Source organism: Balaenoptera borealis (assembly GCF_965194805.1).
Source record: "Balaenoptera borealis genome assembly, chromosome: 8".
NCBI lineage: Eukaryota > Metazoa > Chordata > Mammalia > Artiodactyla > Balaenopteridae > Balaenoptera > Balaenoptera borealis.
Window position 1 is genome coordinate 27,969,267 of NC_138865.1, and position 22,100 is coordinate 27,991,366.

General features: G+C 37.6%; 1 protein-coding gene across 1 annotated transcript in view; it reads left to right on the forward strand.

Moving 5' to 3' along the window:
• Window positions 1–18,222, forward strand: part of LOC309633809 (uncharacterized protein) — a gene marked incomplete at its 5' end in the record, with an annotated part of 240,066 nt that extends 221,844 nt beyond the window's left edge. The window contains 2 exons of the mRNA XM_082403055.1: window positions 10,383–10,518; window positions 13,785–18,222. Of these exons, the coding sequence (XP_082259181.1) occupies window positions 10,383–10,518; window positions 13,785–13,884 (236 nt within the window). The 3' untranslated portion in view covers window positions 13,885–18,222. The remainder of the gene's footprint in view (window positions 1–10,382; window positions 10,519–13,784) is intronic.
• Window positions 18,223–22,100: the final 3,878 nt, after the last annotated feature.

Below are 22,100 nucleotides of genomic sequence, written 5' to 3' on the forward strand. Positions count from 1 at the left end.
CAAATAAGTCAAAGGGTGTTTATTTTCCGTAAAGTGAAAAAGCCAAATTGACCCCAAGAACTTTACAAAAAATTTTAAAATCCTGTCTGCAATATCCTGGAAAATATATCCTTTGTATCTGTAAACTAATGATAAAGCAATTTAAATGTCAACCTAAAAATGTATGTGAGGTTGAATAGGTTTTATTTGTTTGTTTGTTTAATATTGTTTTAAGAGGCAACAAGCAAAAAAATGAAGACCACTGCCTAGGAAGAAAATTCTGGACATCCGAACTCCAGTTGAAGCCACAGTCAAGACACTCATCTTTTTGTTGTTGACTCGCTGAGCATAGTGGTGCCTCCCTAGTTTAGTGCTGCCTCTCCCTTCAGCCTGGTCAGCTCATCTTTTTTCCACTGATTTGATTTTAGCACTCTGAAAGTTGGCTCAAAACTCACATATCTGTCCCCATTACTTAATGCCTCTAGTTGAATGGGTGGAAAGGTCCTAAAACCTGATCTCATCCTGGCTTCCCATGGTATGTGTTTGGGAAGTGTAGGTCAACCGGTAGCCTGGATTATATTACTATTGATATAAAATTTAGATTTCCTGGCCACTTTCCCTGTGTCTGCTACCTTTTTCCTTGTGCACACTTCTTTTTTATTGTCCTTATTACAATTATTTTTGTACCGAACAGCCTCTCTTTCTTTGTAGAGTTTTATATTTTTGAAAAAAATACTTTGTGTTATTCATCTATTAACAAATAATTGAATTAAAATAAACTCAACTGACCCAAATAAATCCAAGTAGACTAGAAGCATCTTGAGGACAAATCTGTGTCTTATTCACAATTGCCAGTGTTAACAGAAAGAATAATAGCACACTTATTGATAGCTAACTGAAAATCAGGCTTGTACCAAGCCCTTTCATACACAGTTATTGGTGCATCAGGATAAACCTGTAGGCATTGTCTGCATTTTAAATGCAGGGAAACAGAAATAAAGAGATTAGTTATGACACCAAAAGCCACATAGCCAGTGAGTGGTGGTGCCAGGATTCAACCTGAGGGAGAATGACCCCAGAATTATTGACCACAGGTTGATATTATCTCACAAATTTGATTTATAAAATTGGATGAGTAATGAACAAAACAGCCTTGTGCTACTGACATGGTTTCAATAGACTTTGGGAGGATCAGGGACCAGATGACTCACCTTGACCTGGAGTGAGAGAGGAACATTCTTCCCATCTGGGGACTATGGGGCAACAGGGAGGCTGAGCCTCTACAACTGGGCTCAAAGGGCATGAGAACATCACAGCAAAGGGTGCCACCACCAGAGAGAGGCCCAAGAGTAGAAGAGGCTTGCATTTGAGTCCACTGATGTGCCTTTGGGGACTTATCCACAAGAGTGGGGGGGGGGTTGGTAGGGACTGAGTGCCAGCATATGTAGATGTGTATGATGGTGGTGGCAGGGAGCTCAGAGCTGTGAGATTATAGCATTTGTGTTCATGTGGTAGCACTGTTAGTAACAGGCTGAGAAAGCTCGGGATAATCTTGTTTCACTATGATTCTTTAAGGAATTATGAAAATAGGGCTTCCCTGGTGGTGCATGGGTTGGGAATCCGCCTGCCAATGCAAGAGACACGGGTTCGAGCCCTGGTCCGGGAAGATCCCACTTGCCACGTAGCAACTAAGCCCGTGTGCCACAAATACTGAGCCTGCGCTCTAGAGCCCGTGAGCCACAACTACTGAAGCCTACGTGCCTAGAGCCCATGTTCTGCAACAAGAGAAGCCACCGCATTGAGAAGCCTGTGCACCGCAGCGAAGAGCAGCCCCCACTCGTTGCAACTAGAGAAGCCCGCGCACAGCAACGAAGACCCAACGCAGTCAAAAATAATAATAATTAAAAAAAAGAAATTATGGAAGTATTCCACAGTTCTCTTAGTGCATCAATCTTATTTACTCTTATTTTAAATCTTTTGCAAAAAAATAAAGTGCTGAATAAAGTTGTCTCTCATTTCCCATTAGAACGTTTTTGCTGTTAAGTTTCTGAAGTCCTTGCCCTCATACATTGACTCAGCAGTTTGAAATCAGATTACAACACCATTGTAAAGCTCCAACAATGCTCCCATTGTTTTCCAATTCCCACAGATTTAACCACTAAAACCAGTGTCACTTTGACCGAAATACTTCAATCTCCATGGGACACAGTGTCCTCATCTACTGTATTAAACATGAACTGTTTTCTACTCTCCTTTCATAATCTCAAAGACAATGACAGCATGACTCTTTAAATGCTCAAAGTGGGATACTGTAGTATTTTTGCCTTTAAGACATTACTTACCGGGTTATCACTTACTTGCTGTTAGTCAGGTTTTGGTCTGAGTGCAATTTAAACTTTAGCTTTATTTCTATAGAAATGCAACTACCATGACCTGAATTTAGACCAATGGCCAATTTTACCCTGTGTGAAAAGCTAGGGCTTCTTTTAATCCAACTTGAGAACCACTGACCCATAAAACAGAGAGGATAAACTCAGAGGAAAATGCAATCTAAATCACCAAAGCAGACAGATGTGCAATACATCAATTAATGAATACACGTCAACCAAATTGATGTGTTGGAAGATTACACATAATAAAATATTGAATGATCGAGAAATTATCAGGGATTTTATCAATTTTTCAAAGAGTGATACAGTTTCATTGGCACTGCAGTATAAGAAATATAACAGCCAAAAGATATTGTCTCCCACCTCCCCTGTCCAAAAAATTCTCAGTCATAGAATTTCATAGTAAGTTTTTAGAAATAGTATGTGGAGGATAAAATTCTTTGTACAAATGTTTTTATGGGAGTGTATTAAAAATATTTCATCACTTAGTGATCTAATAGTAGAGACAAAAATGAAAAATCATTGCGATATTTGGTGTCATTGTATAATGGAAATAAAGTTATCATGCAGATTATATATTGTCCCATTTAATTACCAAATATGAGCAACCTATTAATTCAGTGTCTGCCTTTCTTATAGAAATTGTCAGGTATATTAAACAGCATCTCATAATATCAGTGTACAGGGAGGGAAGGTGATGCAAAACCCATCTTCTACCTCACAACCTCTAATTAGGTGACCAACTGGCCTGGTTTGCCTAGGATTGAGGGTTTCCCAAGACATAGGACACTCAGTGTTAAAACCAGGGCAACCCTGGGCATACTGAAATTGTTGGTCTTTTATACACCTCTAAGTTCTTTTAAAATGTATGGAAGATTTGTACATCTTTATCCTGGTACTTTTCTGCTTGCATAAAAGGCTCTCCCAGGCAGTCACAGGGCTACATGGTGAAGAGTCATGCCTCTGGGACATCCTGCTCTTGCACTGGAGTTGTCTTGAACTATAACCCCAGGTGACCTTGCTTCATGAGGACTGGAGGAGGCTGAAGCTGGGCAGCTGGGGCAGAGATTTCCTGGTTGACTTTTGTCTTCGGTACTCTTTCCCCTCCCTGTTGACACCCCTCACCTCCTATCCCTGCACCCTCACCTCTATTCCCTGTGACTCATGCCCATGGACAGTCCATACAGGGATTTGCTTGCTCTCAGCATGATGTTAACTGGTTGACAACAATGCCAAATATTGGAGTTCTAGGTATGACCTCTTCCAGGGGTGTTGAGATTTATATCTGATCACCCTGACCTGCCTTCAGTAGGAATCTTGTTAGGTTGGTTTAGACAGAATCCCCTCTTACTGAGGTTTCCTCTCAGTAATTTTCTATCCACTGAGCTGCTTTGTGGCTATAAATTCCCACTTTTCCTTGTTGTATACTGAGTTGAGCCCTATCTCTCTCCCCTACTATAAAACCTCATTGTAGTAGCCCCCTTGAATAAAGTCTTCATTACTATCTTTAACAAGTGTCATAAATATTTTTTTTCTTTAATAACACACACACACACAAACTCACACATGCTCAGTTTTATGCATGTGAAAAACATTTATCACTATGTGTGCATTCTTACAATGGACATTTTTCTTTTTAGTTTACAGTCCTTTCCTCCCCCTTATCTCTCCTGCCCACTCTGTGCTCAGGGAGACCAATTTGACCACTTTGGTGTGTTATCTTTTTTTCTTCCTCCATGTATTGATTCCCTATTGTGAGCTGGGCATTGTTCTAATCATAAGCCAGAGTCCTGCCTATAAAGATTCATATTGTGCCAAAAAGATAGGGAATAAACATTTAAACAAGATCATTAAGGATATTGATAATTACCATGGAAAAGATAAAGTAGAGAATTTGTGAGGGTGGTTTTGCCTGATGTTTGAGGTATCCTCTCTGAAAAGCAGACATTTTAGTTAAGATCTAAATGATGATGAGGAAGCAGCAATGGGGAGATCTGAGAGGCAAGCAGTCAGAACAGAAGAAACAGGCTGTGTAAAAGGCCCAGAAAGGAAATGAGTTTAGGGTGGTTGAGAGGCAAAGGCCAGTGTGACTGGAGCATCATAACTAAGAGCAATAGAGAGAAAGATGAAGCCAAGAGGTGTAGCCTCCATGAGGCAATGTCAATGTCCAAATGTGCTGGAGGCAATCAAAGGTTTCAAGAGCGACACAATGATTTTTGTTTTGCAATGATTTCTCCAATTCTAGTATAGTGAATAGAGTGTAGGGGCCAGAGTGGACACACAGACCAGTTAGGAGGCTGTTGCCAGAGTCCAGATGAGAAGTGGTAGTGGGGATTGTGAGTGGCTGAATTCTAAAGTGTTGTGGAGGAAAAGTTTGATGGATGGGGTATGAGGCTGAGACAGACCAAAGCAGACTACATGAACAGAGCTTGTGGATATGCGCTGTATGAGGATACTGGGATCCTGTGATATGACAAAGGTGAGCAGGACATGAGGGACAGTCTGGAGGTCAGAGCAGGATGTTCTCAGCAAGGAAGCAAGCACCAAGTTATCTGAAAGCCTGGTGAAGTCATTACACTTTTGACAGCAAGCCTTGGGCAGCCAACATGGCCCCAGCCCATTCTTGGGAGCCTCCACATATCTCACAGTCTGCATAGATCATGACTGACTCATCTTTCTCCTGTGGATAGGCATTAACTTATTTTCAATTTGTTTTTCATTTTTTATTTTTGGGGGTTTTTTTGTGGGGGGAAGGACAAAATCAGTAAGGCTGCACATACATTTTTAGAGTGCCTGAAACGGATGGCTGGGTATAAGGTTATGTTATCAGTTATAATTAATTAACAGTGTCAAGTTACCTTCCAAAAATGTAGTCATGGAAATCTTATGGATTTACCAATATTCTATGTACAATGTTTAATAATAAAAATGTAGATATTTTGGCTGAGAAGGGAGCAGAGGATGTTTTGGAGCAGAACATGACACAGAATCCCATATCCTTGGATGCTAGAAGCTGACACACCACACTGTCTGGCGCATGAGTTTCACCTTTGACGTCAAAGAGGACTTAGCTCCTTCTTACTATCGAAAGGAATTTCTCAACCTCCTTGAAGTTCCCCTTCATGTGAAAATTAGGGCTAATCCTATGGGGTTGTACTAAGCTCATAGCACTTGGTACCTACTGAGAACATTCTGTCACACTTTCGCCTTCATGGTGTGTGGCCAGTCAATCCCACAGCTGGAACTTATCCAACATTTAAAGTAAACTCTTGTTGCACCTTGTGGAGTATACTAGAAACTGCTAGAAGGGGACACACATAGTAAAACTCCTTAAGCCATATTTTTCTGATTCCTATATTTTTTGTGTGTGAGGGGAATTTTTATGGACTTAAATGACAAACAATCTGAATTTTGAGAGATTTCTATCTTAAAATAGAGGTGCTACATACAAAGCAATCCAAAACAACTTGAGTGAAGGAACTGCAGTGATGATCCCCATTTTGGGTTGAGATGGATTTGGGTTCTTTCTGACTTAGGAGCTTTCTTTTTAGTGTTTCTACACAGGAGGTTGTTTTTTTTGTTTGTTTGTTTTTGGTTTTGTTTTTTTTAAATGAGGTCTTTTAGTTTCTAGCTGGGATCAATTCCTCTTCCCTACCTCTCACTCATTCAGATACATACAATTATTTTTTTCAGCTACTATGTGCCAGATAGTGTTCTCAGCACTAGGAACACTGCCATGAACAAAGCTAATGACCTATCCACATGGGGTCTGCGTTTCATGTGTCTCCCCAACTGTACTTTGGAGTCATCATCAGAAGTCCTGGGCATGTTGTCAAACCCAAGATTGTGTGCCCCACTCAGAGTGAGACCAAACTGAAACATCGGCGTTTGGAGCAGAAAAAGTTTTATTTCAAGGGCCAAGCAAAGAGAACAGGCAGCTCATGCTCAAAAAGCCCAAACTTCCCTAATTGGTAACTGTTTGAATCTGCCCTTGGAACTCAGGGAAGGTCTAGGAGGCTGACAGACCTTTTGCTACAAACAAGAAATGGGGGAAACATAAAGGCTTTTGTATCCATGAGGGACCCACAGGGTCCTGCTTGGCTTCAGGCACTGGAGAGTTTCATGTGCCTGGTGCTGGGACAAGCTGTCATCCCATACTTGCCTCCAACCAGAACAAATGACAGTTTATACCAAGCCCCCACCTTCCCAGGAAACTCCTGTTGTGACACTTTTTGTACCATTTTCCCTGCAACTTTTAGGATTTCACCCTGTACCCACAAGTGCCATCAATAGGCAAGGATGGTTAAGCCAGATTTGGAGAAGTTGGTCTGACCTTTATGTGAATTCCCTTCCCTGGGTGTTATGGGAGAGTCCTTGCCTAGATAGAGAATTGACATTGTTTCAGGATTGGCAGGTGCTGTGCCTGCGAGCATGCATTATGTTTTGGGCCATGATCTTTTCCAGAATTCCACTTCACAGGAAAACTTCTGTATATGTGTTTTTCAGTATAAACCAGATGACCTCAGCTTCTCTAGTCTTTAATTTCTATATAATAAGAGTTTAGCCCCCTTGAGTGAATGCTGGAAGTCTAGCCCTTTATCAGGCCCTGAAATTGTGCTTGTCCCACATGTCTTTCCTGAAGGTTGCCTAAGCTCTCTTTTGCTCTGCATTCTTGCTCTCAACTCTTGCTCCATTTGCTGCATATCACTTCTTGCTCCATATTCCCCAGTCTGATGCTGTTTGCAACACACAGTTCCTTGCTGTGGTTTTCTAAGGATTTTGGTTCTGAAGGTAAGATATTGGTTGCAATATTTAAGAAAACATTAGTATGGGCTTGCGGATAACACTGGTACTTATGACAAGAAAATAACAAAATAAAGCCAGGGTTTTGGATAAGGATGACATGGTCAATAACTGTGCTATTAAGGGAGGCTGGCTGGTCAAGCTCCTAGCCTGTACACCTGCATCACTTGCATTGCATTGAAAGTCTCTTTTTTTCCCTCTTTTTCATGATCTGCACACTGGTCTACAGGCCTTTGCTAACGCTGAAGGTGCCTTACCTGCATTTAAAAAAAATTGAGGTGAAATTCACGTAACATAAATTAACCATTTTAAAGCATACAGTTCAGTGGCATTTAGAACATTCACAAGGTTGTGCAACCATCACCTCTATCTATTTCAAAAACCTTTTTTATCACACCAGAGGAGACCCCCATATCCATCAAGCAGTCACTCCCTAATCCCTCCTCCCCAGCTTCTGGCAATCACAAATCTGCTTTCTGTTTCTGTGGATATCCCTACTTGATATTGCATATAAATGGAATTATGCAACATATGACCTTTTGTGATTGACTTCTTTCATTTGTCATAACATTTTCGAGGTTCATCAACATTGTAGTATGTAGCACACTTCGTTTCTTTTTTTAAAATTGTGATAAATATACATGAAATAAAATTTTATCATTTTAACTATGTTTACAGTTCTGCACCATTAAGTATTTTAGCATTTCTGTACAACCATCACCACCATCCATCTCCAGGACTTTTTCATCTTCCCAATGAAAGATGAAACTGAAACTCTGAATCCACTAAACAATAACTCCTTACTTCTCCCTCACCTCAGTCCCTGACAACCACCATTCTACTTTCTGTCTCTATCAATTTGACTACTCTAGGAACCTCATGTAAGTGGAATCATACAGTATTTTTTTGTGTGTGACTGGTTTATTTCACTTAGCCTAATATCCTCAAGATTCATCTGTGCTGTAGCATATTGCAGAATTTTCTTCTTTTTTTAACTGAATAATATTGTATTGTATGTATACCCTACATTTATTTATCTGTTCATCATTTGATGGGCATTTGGGTTGTTTCTACCTTTTTTTTTTTCTTTTGTTTCTACCTTTTGACTGTTATGAATAATGCTTCTATGAATATTTGTGTACAAATTGTTGGAACACTTTTCAATTCTTTTGATTTTATACCTAGGAGTTCAATTGCTGCATCATAATTCTATGTGTAACTTTTTGAGAAACTCTCAAACTCTTTTCCCCAGTGATGAGACCATTTTTACATTTCCACCAGCAATGTAGGAGGGTTTCAACTTCTCCACATCCTTGCCAACACTTATTTTCTATTTTTGCTTTATCTTGTCATAGTTATCATTTTGGGTGTGAGGTGGTAACTCTTTGTGGTTTTGACTTGAGTTTCCTTAACAACTAATGATGTCGAACATCTTTTAGTGTTTATTGGCTGTAATCTTCTTTGGAGAAATGTCTGTTCAAGTCCTTGGCCCATATTTTGATTAAGTTGCTTGTCTTTTTGTTGTTGAGTTGTAAAAGTTTTCTTTTTTTAATTCTTAAAAAATGATTTTTCCAGAATTGACATATATATTGTGTAAATTTAAGGTGATGATTTGATGCATGTATATACTGCAAAATAATTGCCATTTTGCTGGATTAGTTAACATCTCCATCACCTCACATAATTACCTTTTTTTGGTGAGAGCATTTAAAATTTACTCTATTAGCAACTTCATGTATATAAAGTGGTATTATTAACTGTATCATCATGCTTTATATTACATCCCCAGAATTTACTCATCTTATAAATGGAAGTTTATGCATTTTGACAAACCCTCCCCATTTCCCACACCCCTTGACCCTGGCAGCCACTGTTCTATCCTGTAAGAGTTCTTTATATATTCTGCATACTAGACCCAGAATCTCCCTTTAAAGGAGATCTTCGACCACATGTTCCTCCTCAGGAGTCCAGACTTTCCAAGGGTCTCCACAAGGCCTGATAAAAGGAGAAAAACTTTCCTTTCATTCATAAAATCTTAAGACAAGACAGAGTCTTGGTAGAGTCCCCCTCCTTTTCCACAGAAGTCTTGGTTGCCTTGACTTCTTCTGAGAGTGGCTAGGAAATACAGTGTAACCATCCACAAATGTTAGCTAGATGGTAAGCCCACAATTCTGGATAATGAGCCTGATCACTAGGGAAACAAAACCAACTCCAAATATATTTTAGACTGTATCAAATTGTCCTCTGTTACAGCATTTGTTACCTTAGGTACTGGTGAAGCTCACAGAACTGGGACCCAGAGAAACCTGTTGAGTTGGAGGCCCAAGACACTAGCCCCTCCACACCCTTTGCATTGCCTAACTCTGCAGAGGCAGGGAAACTTCTTCCTGATGCTGCAATCAATCCTGGTCACAATTTCATATGCAGATCACTAAATGTCATTCTTAGATAAGCTGCTTATTGATTCTGTGAAGTTTCTGAGGAAGTAAAACTGTCTGAGTTACAGACTGTAAGTGGCTTCTAAGCAGAACTGTTCTTCCCACGTAGCATTGCAGTTATGACTAGAAATGGCGTATGGAAACATCTTTTCAACAAAAGTGGGTCACTTGTTACAAGGAATTCTATTATGCAGTGAAAACAAGAAATGACAATGCTAAATTTTTGATAGCAAATCATTAATATTCTTAATCTCATCTAACGAAAATGATAAATGAAATATTGCCTGCCATATCAGTAAACAAAGGATGTTGCAGCAATTGCAGCCACCCAAAACAGTGAGCTCTGAGGGAGTTCAGGATGGCAACAGGGAATGCCCACCATCTTGCAGCCATCAGACTGCAGCCACCCCTGATGGTGCAGCCTGAGGAAACTTAGGATGAGAAAACTCAGGATACTGGCCCCAGATAGCTGAGGTGCATATCAAGGGAATGATTTCAGTGAGCCTAGACTCTTGCATCTTCCCATACAGAGAAAAGCAATAAATTCTTTAACTTGAGATATCTAGTTTTGTTTTTATCAACAGTAGCCTTTTGTTCTGACTATGTGGTATTGTTGCAAAAACTCCTATATATTCTGGCCTTCCCCCTTCCTCTTCAGAACAGTTTTCTCAGCATTTATCTGAGAGGCTCTCTTCAGGGCTTGAAGTCCTAAGAATATCTGCTGAATAAAACATAACTCTCAACTTTTAGGTTGTGCTTTTTTTTTTTTCAGTTGACAGTTATGGTGTTATGGCAACCATGAAGGGACCAAAGCAGACTTCTCTCCTTTGCCTGAACTCTATGAGGATCCAGAGCCTTGGTACCAGCAGAGGCCTCTTGGGCCCATCCACTTTCTTCCATGAATTTGGGTGAGTCTCTCCTGGTTCTAGGATCAACTAGATCTCCTACGTGGATGATCTTAAGTTTTATTCAGTTATGTTAAACTCCTCTCTGGAGGAGTAGGTCTTCCTTGAAACTTAGTGTCAAGAAGAGGTACCTGGTTTATCCTCAGTGTAAGAGACAATGAGAAGATTTTTGCTTAGTTTAGACACTGAGTGGGTTATCCTCAGTGAAAGGCACTGGGAAGGTCTTACTCAGTTTAGACACTGAGTGGTTTATCCTCAGTTGAAAGACGGGGAAGACTTTGCTCAGTTAAAGGCTGATTAGTGTTGAACTGGGTAATTAGGGGGAAGACTGGCCTGTTGTTTTTCCTTGAATTGGCTATACTAGTGATGGTAATTCAACAAACCAACCTCTGAATGGGGTATAAAAGTTTTCAAAGCAAAAGAAAAAGAAAGAACAGGTTGCCAGCCTCCAACTAACACCCCAGTCAGGTTTATGTATGGACAAAACTTAAACTTACAAGTACTTACTTAGTTGGGAATTAAAGGAAATCTCACTCTAAAAATGAGGGGCCTCTTTTATTGCATACACAGTTAAGTTAAATTAAATCAAGTTTAATAAGCTGGCTTGATAAAAATTTCTTTTCAAAATTCTGACTTTAAACGAAGGCCTTCAAGGGGGAACTTGCATTTCTCTTTCTGTGTCTTTGAGATGTAAATGTTCTACCTGATGATCTTCTTAGGGTGTTCTGTTTGTGTGTGTATGTGTTTTGAAAACTTGATCTCTGCCATACTATTTTTGGGAGTAAACTTTCTTATTAAGGAGGCATTCTCTCCCATCCTCTTATGGGAAAGACTTTTGCATCTTATTGGTTTGAATCACTATTAATATATATTTCATTAATGGCCAAATGACGGATGGAGCCTTTAAATTGGAGAAACTTCTAAACAGGTAAATTTTTAGAGAGCTCTTATTATAAACAGCTGTTTTATTGGTACCTATATTTTTAAAAAATCAAATTAAATGTGGAAAAAAGAAGTATATCTAACGGTTAACCTAAGAATACCTTTAGATTAAAACAAGCAAGAAAAACCAGTTTGGGAAGTTTTATTTGTTGTCTTTGTTTCCCCTCAATGGGTCTTATGGATGCTAATAAAAACATTAGAGTAATTAATGTTAATAGGAAAAAAAAAAAAAAACCTGTAAGGAAAGTCTAGATACTTTTCCCAACAAGATAAAAATTTTTAAAAGGACTTATCTCAAATAAATAAAGAAATCTTCAGATGGTTATTTAAAATGGAATAAATAAAATGGACATGTATGAGATTAAAACACAATGTTTTGATATTACACTACCTAAGGTTAAATGGGCCAGAAGGGACACCCTACTGGTCCCCAATACTAAAAGTCAAACAAGTTCACTCTATTTACTCCAGTTTTTAAAACTATATATTTAAGGGGCTGGAAAAAATTTTACAATGAGATACCTGACCAGCTATTACTTGGGGCAATAGTTAGGCCAAGGGCCTGAGTTCCTTGGCTCAAACCCCCTCTGGGGATCCCTGAACCTTTTATATAAAAATAGGTAAATTGGACAAGGAATAAAAAGAAAGAAAAACTTCTAGAACTCCTCCTGTAAGATCAAAACTTGTTGATTGGATCCTAATGAAGGTTAAAATTAAAGGTATAAAAGTAGATAGGATTGAGATAAAGTATATAAAAATTCATACATATATATATATCAGTGGGCTTTATATAAGATGGTTATATCTCTCTTGTTTAATTATATTGCAAGATAGACATGTTTCATGAGGGAATACTTCCTCTGCATGGTATTATAAGACAAGGCATATAGATCTGCCCCTCAGGAAATATGAATTAAATTACATTCTAAAGGAAACCATTAGGGTTACCTAAGCCATACAAATAAGTAAAAACTGGGAACTAACATTCAGGGGTTAAGAAAAATAAAAACAGTGATTTTGCTCCAGGTTTAACTTGTAAACTCATAAAGGTCTTTGCTGAATGCCGTATACAAGATTTTGAATGCATGATAAATTAAACTTTAAAGTTCTAGAACATAGAACTCATAAATTTCAGTTTAGTTAGACATCTTCTCACTGATATAATATATAGTGGGCAAATCAATCTTTTAACATCATTTAGATGACAGACCAGTTCTTTGGGGGAACTAAAAGCAACTGTCTTTCTCTTGCAAATCTCTACAAAACAAAAATGTAAATACAGGCCACAGGACCTGAGGCTGAGCTTAATTAGCTCAATTCGGCAGAACCTGAAACCAAGGGAAAAAAATGACAGAGTGGCCATTTTAAAATTCAAACCACTCTGAATGCTCCATCTGCCAAGATTTACAAATTATAGAACCTTAGTCATCTGAGCAAGCAACTTTAATGTATTCCAATTGTTCACTGTAAACTAGTAAGTTTATATTGTAATACCTGATTCATAACTAAGTTTTTTATAAGTGAAGCCATGAGATCTTTAGTTTTTCCTGTTCATATGTCTGTGTACACATTATATATATGAGATATCGCTACCTCTGGAAAGTATTATCAAAATTGAAGTTATAAAGAGCTCAATTTAATTTAAAAGTAAGCACTTACAAATTAAACATAAGAGAAACCAGCCAAAATGACTTTCAGGTTCACGTTAACTGGGAAATATTTAATATAAATTGACACCTGGTATTAAAGTTAGTTTGTTGATGTAATTAATGTAGACATGTCTTTAGGTTTAATAGAAGTCAAATAAGACTTATTATATCTGTTGCAAGGAAAATAACTTGATATAATGAAACTTTAAAGTAAATGTAAATGAGATAAGAGCTTTGGGTAAACTCTTTAAAAATAATTACATTTTAGAAATGTCTAGTTAAAATGATCTCTCTAGATATTTGGTAACTTAAAGTGCTAGAGTTGTGCTAATATAAGTGATGGAAGTTTATTGAATAACTAGGTCATTCCCAAATAAAATAAGATACTGAGACATCAGTTACTAAACAGAGAAACTAAAGGTATTTAGGACTATCAATGAATATGTTTGGTGCCACCCTGAGATGTTCTCTATAAGAAAACAAATGTTTTTAGAAATTATCACTGGTATTTATGTTCACCAGTCTACAGAATGCTAACAGTTCATAATTGCTTATTTCTTAGTTTTCACTAGAAATGAAGGCTTTTAAGAGTTGAGGATTCTAATTTAAACATGCAGTTGAAGCTAGTAGAGGGCTTCCCTCATGGCGCAGTGGTTAAGAACCTTTCTGCCAATGCAGGGGACATGGGTTTGAGCCCTGGTCTGGGAAGATCCCACATGCCACGGAGCAACAAAGTCCATGCACCACAACTACTGAGCCCATGTGCCACAACTACTGAAGCCTGCACACCTAGAGCCCATGCTCCACAACAAGAGAAGCCACCACAATGAGAAGCCCGCACACAACAACGAAGAGTAACCCCTGCTCGCTGCAACTAGAGAAAGCCCACACGCAGCAACAAAGACCCAATGCAGCCAAAAATAAATAAAAATAAAGCTAATAGAAATAATGAGGAAGCATTTCAGTATACAGTAGGAAAGTACAATGTGTGTTTTCAGTAAAGAAGGTATGAGGAATGGAATTGCATTTTATTGAGGGAAAAGAAAGAATGTCTTAGAGCTGGTTGTTTTTGGATGGAAAAATAAGGGACAAAGTAATGTGGATTCAGAAGGTGATGAAAGGTTGTGGAAAGGAACCCTGAGGGAAAAAAAGTTTTACCATGGTCAGGGTTAACCCTGGTTAACTAAACCAGGGTTTAGTTAACCCTGACCATGGTAAAACTTTTTTTCCCTCAGGGTTTTAGATTGAAGTTAATTTAGCAAATGAATTTTGTTGTTAAGTAGACTAGTACAAGACTGGAGTTTGATTTCTCTCTCTCTCTTTAAGAGAAGTTCCTTAGAGTGCTCCTTTTTGATAACAGATTGTGTGAGTTTCTGTGTCTTTAAGTGATCTGTATTGGTTTTCTGAAATCATTTCATGACTTTGGTTAAATGAATAAGTATTGTTTCACAGTGACCTAAATATCAAAATCTAACTAAAGTTTTTTTTTTGACTCTACCGTGAAGCATGCAGGATCTTAGTTTCCCAACCAGGGATTGAACCCATGCCCCCCGCAGTGGAAGTGTGGAGTCTTAACCACTGGACCACTAGGGAATTCCCTAACTAAAGTTCTTTTAGCCTCCAGCTAACTCTGGGATGCTTCAAAGGAATCCTGAGACACCTCAGAGAGGAATGTTAAACAATTAGGTTTATTTGGTATTCTAAATTACTTGAGAAACATTGTCAAGTGATTGGAGATGAACCTTAGGTTATAGTGTATGGATAAATGTCATTAATATAAATATTCCAAAACTTATATGAAATTACTAAAATCTGATATGCCCTGATGTAATGTTGTCAGTCATAATTCTAGTTATTATCTTAAAATGTTATGTGTCTTGTTTATGGTTTCCTTTGCTGTGCAAAATCTTTTAAGTTTCACTAGGTCCCATTTGCTTATTTTTGGTTTTATTTCCATTTCTCTAGGAGATGGGTCAAAAAGGATCTTGCTGTGATTTATGTCATAGAGTGTTCTGCCTATGTTTTCCTCTAAGAGTTTGATGGTGTCTGGCCTTACATTTAGGTCTTTAATCCATTTTGAGTTTATTTTTGTGTATGGTGTTAAAGAGTCTTCTAATTTCATTCTTTTACATGTAGCTGTCCAGTTTTCCCAGCACCACTTATTGAAGAGACTGTCTTTTCTCCACTGTATATTCTTGCCTCCTTTAGCAAAGATAAGGTGACGACATGTGCGTGGGTTTATCTCTGGGCTTTCTATCCTGTTCCATTGATCTATATTTCTGTTTCTGTGTCAATACCATACTGTCTTGATTACTGTAACTGTGTAGTATAGTCTGAAGTCAGGGAGCCTGATTCCTCCAGCTCCGTTTTTCGTTCTCAAGATTGCTTTGGCTATTCGGGGTCTTTTGTGTTTCCATACAAATTGTGAAATTTTTTGTTCTAGTTCTGTGAAAAATGCCAGTGGTAGTTTGATAGGGATTGCATTGAATCTGTAGATTGCTTTGGGTAGTAGAGTCATTTTCACAATGTTGATTCTTCCAATCCAAGAACATGGTATATCTCTCCATCTATTTGTAATCATCTTTAATTTCTTTCATCAGTGTCTTATAATTTTCTGCATACAGGTCTTTTGTCTCCTTAGGTAGGTTTATTCCTAGATATTTAAAAAACAAACAACCCAATCCAAAAATGGGCAGAAGACCTAAATAGACATTTCTCCAAAGAAGATATACAGATTGCCAACAGACACATGAAAGAATGCTCAACATCATTAATCATTAGAGAAATGCAAATCAAAACTACAATGAGATATCATCTCACACCGGTCAGAATGGCCATCATCAAAAAATCTACAAACAATAAATGCTGGAGAGGGTGTGGAGAAAAGGGAAACCTCTTGCACTGTTGGTGGGAATGTAAATTGATACAGCCACTATGGAGAACAGTATGGAGGTTCCTTAAAAAACTAAAAATAGAACTACCATACGACCCAGCAATCCCACTACTGGGCATATACCCTGAGAAAACCATACTTCAAAAAGAGTCATGTACCAAAATGTTCATTGCAGCTCTATTTACAATAGCCAGGACATGGAAGCAACCTAAGTGTCCATCAACAGATGAATGGATAAAGAAGATGTGGCATATACATACAATGGAATATTACTCAGCCATAAAAAGGAACGAAACTGAGTTATTTGTAGTGAGGTGGATGGACCTAGAGACTGTCATACAGAGTGAAGTAAGTCAGAAAGAGAAAAACAAATACCGTATGCTAACACATATATATGGAATCTAAAAAAAAAAAAGAAAAGAAAGGATAAAAAAAGGGTCAGAAAAACCTAGGGGCAAGACAGGAATAAAGATGCAGACCTACTAGAGAATGGACTTGAGGATATGGGGAGGGGGAAGGGTAAGCTGGGACAAAGTGAGAGAGTGGCATGGACATATATACACTACCAAACGTAAAATAGATAGCTAGTGGGAAGCAGCCGCATAGCAGCAGGAGATCAGCTCGGTGCTTTGTGACCACCTAGAGGGGTGGGAGAGGGAGGGTGGGAGGGAGGGAGATGCAAGAGGGAAGAGATATGGGGACATATGTATATGTATAACTGATTCACTTTGTTATAAAGCAGAAACTAACACACCATTGTAAAGCAATTATACTCTAATAAAGATGTTAAAAAAAAAGTTATGTGTCACAGATATATCCAAGTTTCTTGCCAATTGCCTTGTACTAAAATCTTTAACCATGCTATTTTAAGTTTTGTCTTTTATAGACAATCATTATTTTACACTGATGGTTTTACAAAATGAAGATCTTCAAGAAGACTCATAAAGAGGACTATTTTAAAAAACAAGTGTAAGTTTCTGATAGCCTTTAGATAATACCACTGAACTGGGTAACAAATGACAAAACTCTAATGGAAAACCTGATGACTTCATCAGGATCAACAGGAATTAATTACATGAGACTGAATGAACTGATAAATATAATTTATAACTTTATGACTTTTGGGGAAATATACTGGTTTTTAATTTTTGTTTTCCAGAAAAAAAACCTTTCCTCTTATGTTATGACCTACAACAAGTTGATAAAGTATACCTTTGTAAACAAAGATGAAACATTTATTTATTTTTCTCTCTCTACCTGATCCTTCCAGAACTTGGCTGCTCCAGCTGGCTCTCCTGTGGACTTGGTGGTTTACTGCAACTGGATTGCAACTAGTTATACTAATCATTGTTTTAATTTGTTCTTTGTTTCCAAATTGTTTATGCATTGTGTTTATGCTTTGTGCTGCACTATGACTTTGTCAATGTTACTGTTCCCTTAGTATGATAATCTCCATGTCCAACCATGTTGTTGCAAATGGCATGATTTCATTCTTTTTAATAGCTGAGTAATATTCCATTGTATATATGTACCACATTTTCATTATCCATTCCTCTGTCGATGGACATTAAGGTTGCTTCCATGTCTTGGCTATTGGAAACAGTGCTGCAATGAACATTGGGGTGCATGTATACTTTTGAACCATGTTTTTCTCTGGATATATGCCCAGGAGTGGGACTGCTGGATCATATGGTAGCTCTATTTTTAGTTTCTTAAGGAACCTCTATACTGTTCTCCAGAGTGGCTGTACCAATTTACATTCCCACCAACAGTTTAGGAGGGTTCTCTTTACTCCCACCCTCTCCAGCATTTATTGTTTGTAGATTTTTTGATGGTGGCCATTCTGACTGGTGTGAGGTGATATCACATTGTAGTTTTGATTTGCATTTCTCTAATAATTAGTGATGTTGAGCATCTTTTCATGTGTTTGTTAGCCATCTGTATGTCTTTTTTGGAAAATGTCTATTTAGGTCTTCTGCCCATTTTTTGATTGGGTTTTTTGTTGTTGATGTTTTTTCATGTTATCATAATTATTTTACTTTAAAAAACTGGGGAACAATCTCAAAGTTACAAAAAAGTTCAAAGTAGAGTGCAAAAAACTTCATTTTCCGTGTTGTTTGTTTTTTATTTTTGGTATTGAGCTGCATGAGCTGTTTGTAAATTTTGGAGACTAATCCCTTGTCAGTCGCATTGTTTATTTTTGTTTTTATTTCCATTACTCTAGGAGACAGATTGGAAAAGATATTGCTGCAATTCATGTCAATGTATTCTGCCTATGTCTTCCTCTAAGAATTTTATAGTATCCAGTTTTACATTTATGTCTTTAATCCATCTTGTGTTTATTTTTGTGTATGGTGTTAAAGAAGGTTCTAATTTTATTTTATTTTTACATGTAGCTGTCCAGTTTTCCCAGCACCATTTATTGAAGAGACTGTCTTTCCTCCATTGTATAGTCTTGCCTCCTTTGTCATAGATTAATTGCTCATATGTGCATGGGTTTATTTCTGGGCTTTCTATTCTGTTCTGTTGACCTATATGTCTGCTTTTGTGCCAGTACTGTACTGTTTTGATGACTATAGCTTTGTAGTATAGACTGAAGTCAGGGAGGCTGATTCCTCCAGCTCCATTTTTCTTTCTAAAGATTGCTTTGGCTATTTGGGGTCTTTAGTGTCTCCATACAAATTTTAAGATTTTTTGTTCTTGTTCTGTGAAAAATGACATTGGTAATTTGATAGGGATTGCATTGAATCTGCAGGTTGCTTTGGGTAGTATAGTTATTTTTAACAATGTTGATTCTTCCAATCTAAGAACATATTTTATCTTTCCATCTGTTTGTGTCATCTTCGATTACTTTCATCAGTGCCTTATAGTTTTGGAACAGGTCTTTTGTCTCCTTAGGTAGGTTTATTCCTAGTTATCTTATTCTTTTTGATGCAATGGTAAATGAGAGTGTTTCCTTAATTTCTCTTTCAGATTTTTTTGTCGTTAGTGTATAGGAATGCAAGAGATTTCTGTGTATTAATTTTGTATCATGCAACTTTACCAAATTAATTGATTAGCTCTAGTAGTTTTCTGGTGCATCTTTAGGATTTTCTCTGGATAGTATCATGTCATCTGCAAACAGTGACAGTTTTACTTCTTCTTTTCCGATTTGGATTCCCTTATTTCTTTTTCTTCTCTGATTGCCGTGGCTAGGACTTCCAAAACTATGTTGAATAATAGTGGTGAGAGTGGACACCCTTATCTTGTTCCTGATCTTAGAGGAAATGCTTACAGTTTTTCACCATTATGAATGACGTTTGCTGTGGGTTTGTCATATATGGCCTTTATTATGTTGAGGTAGGTTCCCTCTGTACCCTCTTTCTGGAGAGTTTTTCTCATAAATATGTGTTTAATTTTGTCAAAAGCTTTGTCTACATCTATTGAGATGATCATATGGTTTTTATTCTTCAATTTGTTTATGTGATGTACTACAGCGATTGATTTGCAAATATTGAAAAATCCTTGCACCCCTGGGATAAATCCCACTTGACCATGGTGTACGATCCTTTTAGTGTATTGTTGGAATTAGATTGCTAGGATTTTGTTGAGGATTTTTGTGTCTATGGTCATCAGTGATATTGGCCTGTAATTTTCTTTTTTTGTTGTATCTTTGTCTGGTTTTGGTATCAGGTGATGGTGGCCTCATAGAATGAGTTTGGGAATATTCCTTCCTCTGTCGTTTTCTGGAATAGTTTTAGAAGTATAGGTGTTAGCTTTTCTCTAAATGTTTGATAGAATTTGCCTGTGAAGCCATCTGGTCCTGGACTTCTGTTTGTTGGGAATTTTTAAATCACAGATTCAATTTCAGTACTTGTGATTGGTCTGTTCATATTTTCTATTTCTTCCTGGTTCAGTCTTGGGAGATTGTACCTTTCTAAGAATTTGTCCATTTCTTCCAGGTTGTCGATTTTATTGGCATATAGTTGCTTGTTGTAGTCTCTCATGATCCTTTGTATTTCTGTGGTGTCCATTGTAACTTCTCCTTCTTCATGTCTACTTTTATTGATTTGAGTCCTTACCCTCTTTTTCCTGATGAGTCTGGGTAAAGGTTTATCAATTTTGTTTACCCTTTCAAAGAACCAGCTTTTAGTTCATTGACTTTTTCTATTGTTTTCTTTGTTTCTATTTCATTTATTTCTGCTCTGACTTTATGATTTCTTTCCTTCTAGTAACTTTAGGTTTTGTTTGTTCTTCTTTCTCTAGTTGCTTTTGGTGTAAGGTTAGGTTGCTTATTTGGGACTTTTCCTGTTTCCGGAGGTGAGATTGTATTGCCATAAACTTCCATCTTAGAACTGCTTTTGCTGCATCCCATAGGTTTTGGATCGTTGTGCTTTCATTTTCATTTGCTTCTAGGTATCTTTTGATTTCCTCTTTGATTTCTTCAGTGATCCTTTGTTTGTTTAGTAGCATATTGTTTAGCTTCCAGGTGTTTGTATTTTTTGCATTTTTTCCCCTTGTAGTTGATTACTAATCTCATAGTGTTGTAGTTGGAAAACATGCTTGCTATGATTTAAATTTTCTTAAATTTACTGAGGCTTGCTTTGTGGTATAGCATTTATTCAATCCTGGGGACAGGTCCATGTGTACTTGAGAAGAATGTGCATTCTGCTGCTTTTGGATGGAATACTCTATAAATATCATTTAAGTCCATCTGGTCTAATGTGTCCTTTAAGGCCGTTGTTTCCTTATTGATTTTCTGTGTGGATGATCTGTCCATTGATGAAAGTGGGATGTTAAAGTCCCCCACTATTATTGTGTTAGTGTTGATTTCTCCTTTTATGGCTGTTAGTATTTGCCTTACATACTGAGGTGCTCCTATTTTGGCTGCATATATATTTACAATTTTTATATCTTCTTCTTTGAATTATCCCTTGATCATTATGCAGTGTCTTCTTTGTCTCTTGTAACAGAATTTATTTCAAAGTCTATTTTGTCTGACTTGAGTATTGCTGCTCCAGGATTCTTTTTTTTTTTTTTTAAGGTTTTATGTATGTATGTATGTATGTATGTAATTATTTTAATTTTTGGCTGTGTCGGATCTTCATTGCAGTCAGGTCTTTCATTGCAATGCAGGCTGTTCCTTGCTGTGCACAGGCTTCTCTCTAGTTACGGCATGTGGGTACTTCAGCTTTCTTTTGATTTCCATTTGCATGGAATATCTTTTTCCATCCCCTCATTTTCAGTCTGTATGTGTTCCTAGGTCTGAAGTGGGTCCCTTGTAGACAGCATATATACAGGTCTTGCTTGTGTATCCATTCAGCCAGTCTATGTCTTTTGGTTGGAGCATTTAATTCGTTTACATTTAATGTAATTGTCGATATGTATGTTCTTATTGCCATTTTGTTAACTGTTTTGGATTTGTTTTTGTAGGTGTTTTTTCTTCCCTTTCTCTTTTGTTCTCTTCTCTTGTGATTTGATGAGTAACTTTAGCATTGTGTTTAGATTCCCTTTTCTTTTTGGTGTGTGTGCATCTATTGTACATTTTCAGTTTGCAATTACCATGACGTTTTGATATAGCAGTCTATAAATAAAGAAGATTATTTTAATTTGCTAGTCTTTAATTTCAAATGCACTTCCAATATCCTGCATTTGTACTCTCCTCACAATTGCTGGTTTTGATATCACATTTGTGTGCACAAGATTTCCTACCTTTACTGTATGTTTGCCTTTACCAGTGAGCTTTTCTATTTGTAATTTTCTAGTTTCTAGTGTGGCCTTTCCTTTTCCACTTAGAGAAGTTCTTTTAGCATTTGTTTCAAAACAGGGCTGGTCGACCCATTAACAGTCAAGTGGATTAAAGTTTTACTGAGCTCTGACCACCACAGCAACAGTCAGCTCTACCCACCACCAGAGCCTCCCATCAAGCCTCTTAGATAGCCTCAACCACCGGATGGCAGACAGCAGAGGCAAGAAAAACTATAATCCTGCAGCCTGTGGAACAAAAACCACATTCACAGAAATATAGACAAGATGAAAAGGCAGAGGGCTATATACCAGATGAAGGAACAAGATAAAACCCCAGAAAAACAACTAAATGAAGTGGAGATAGGCAACCTTCC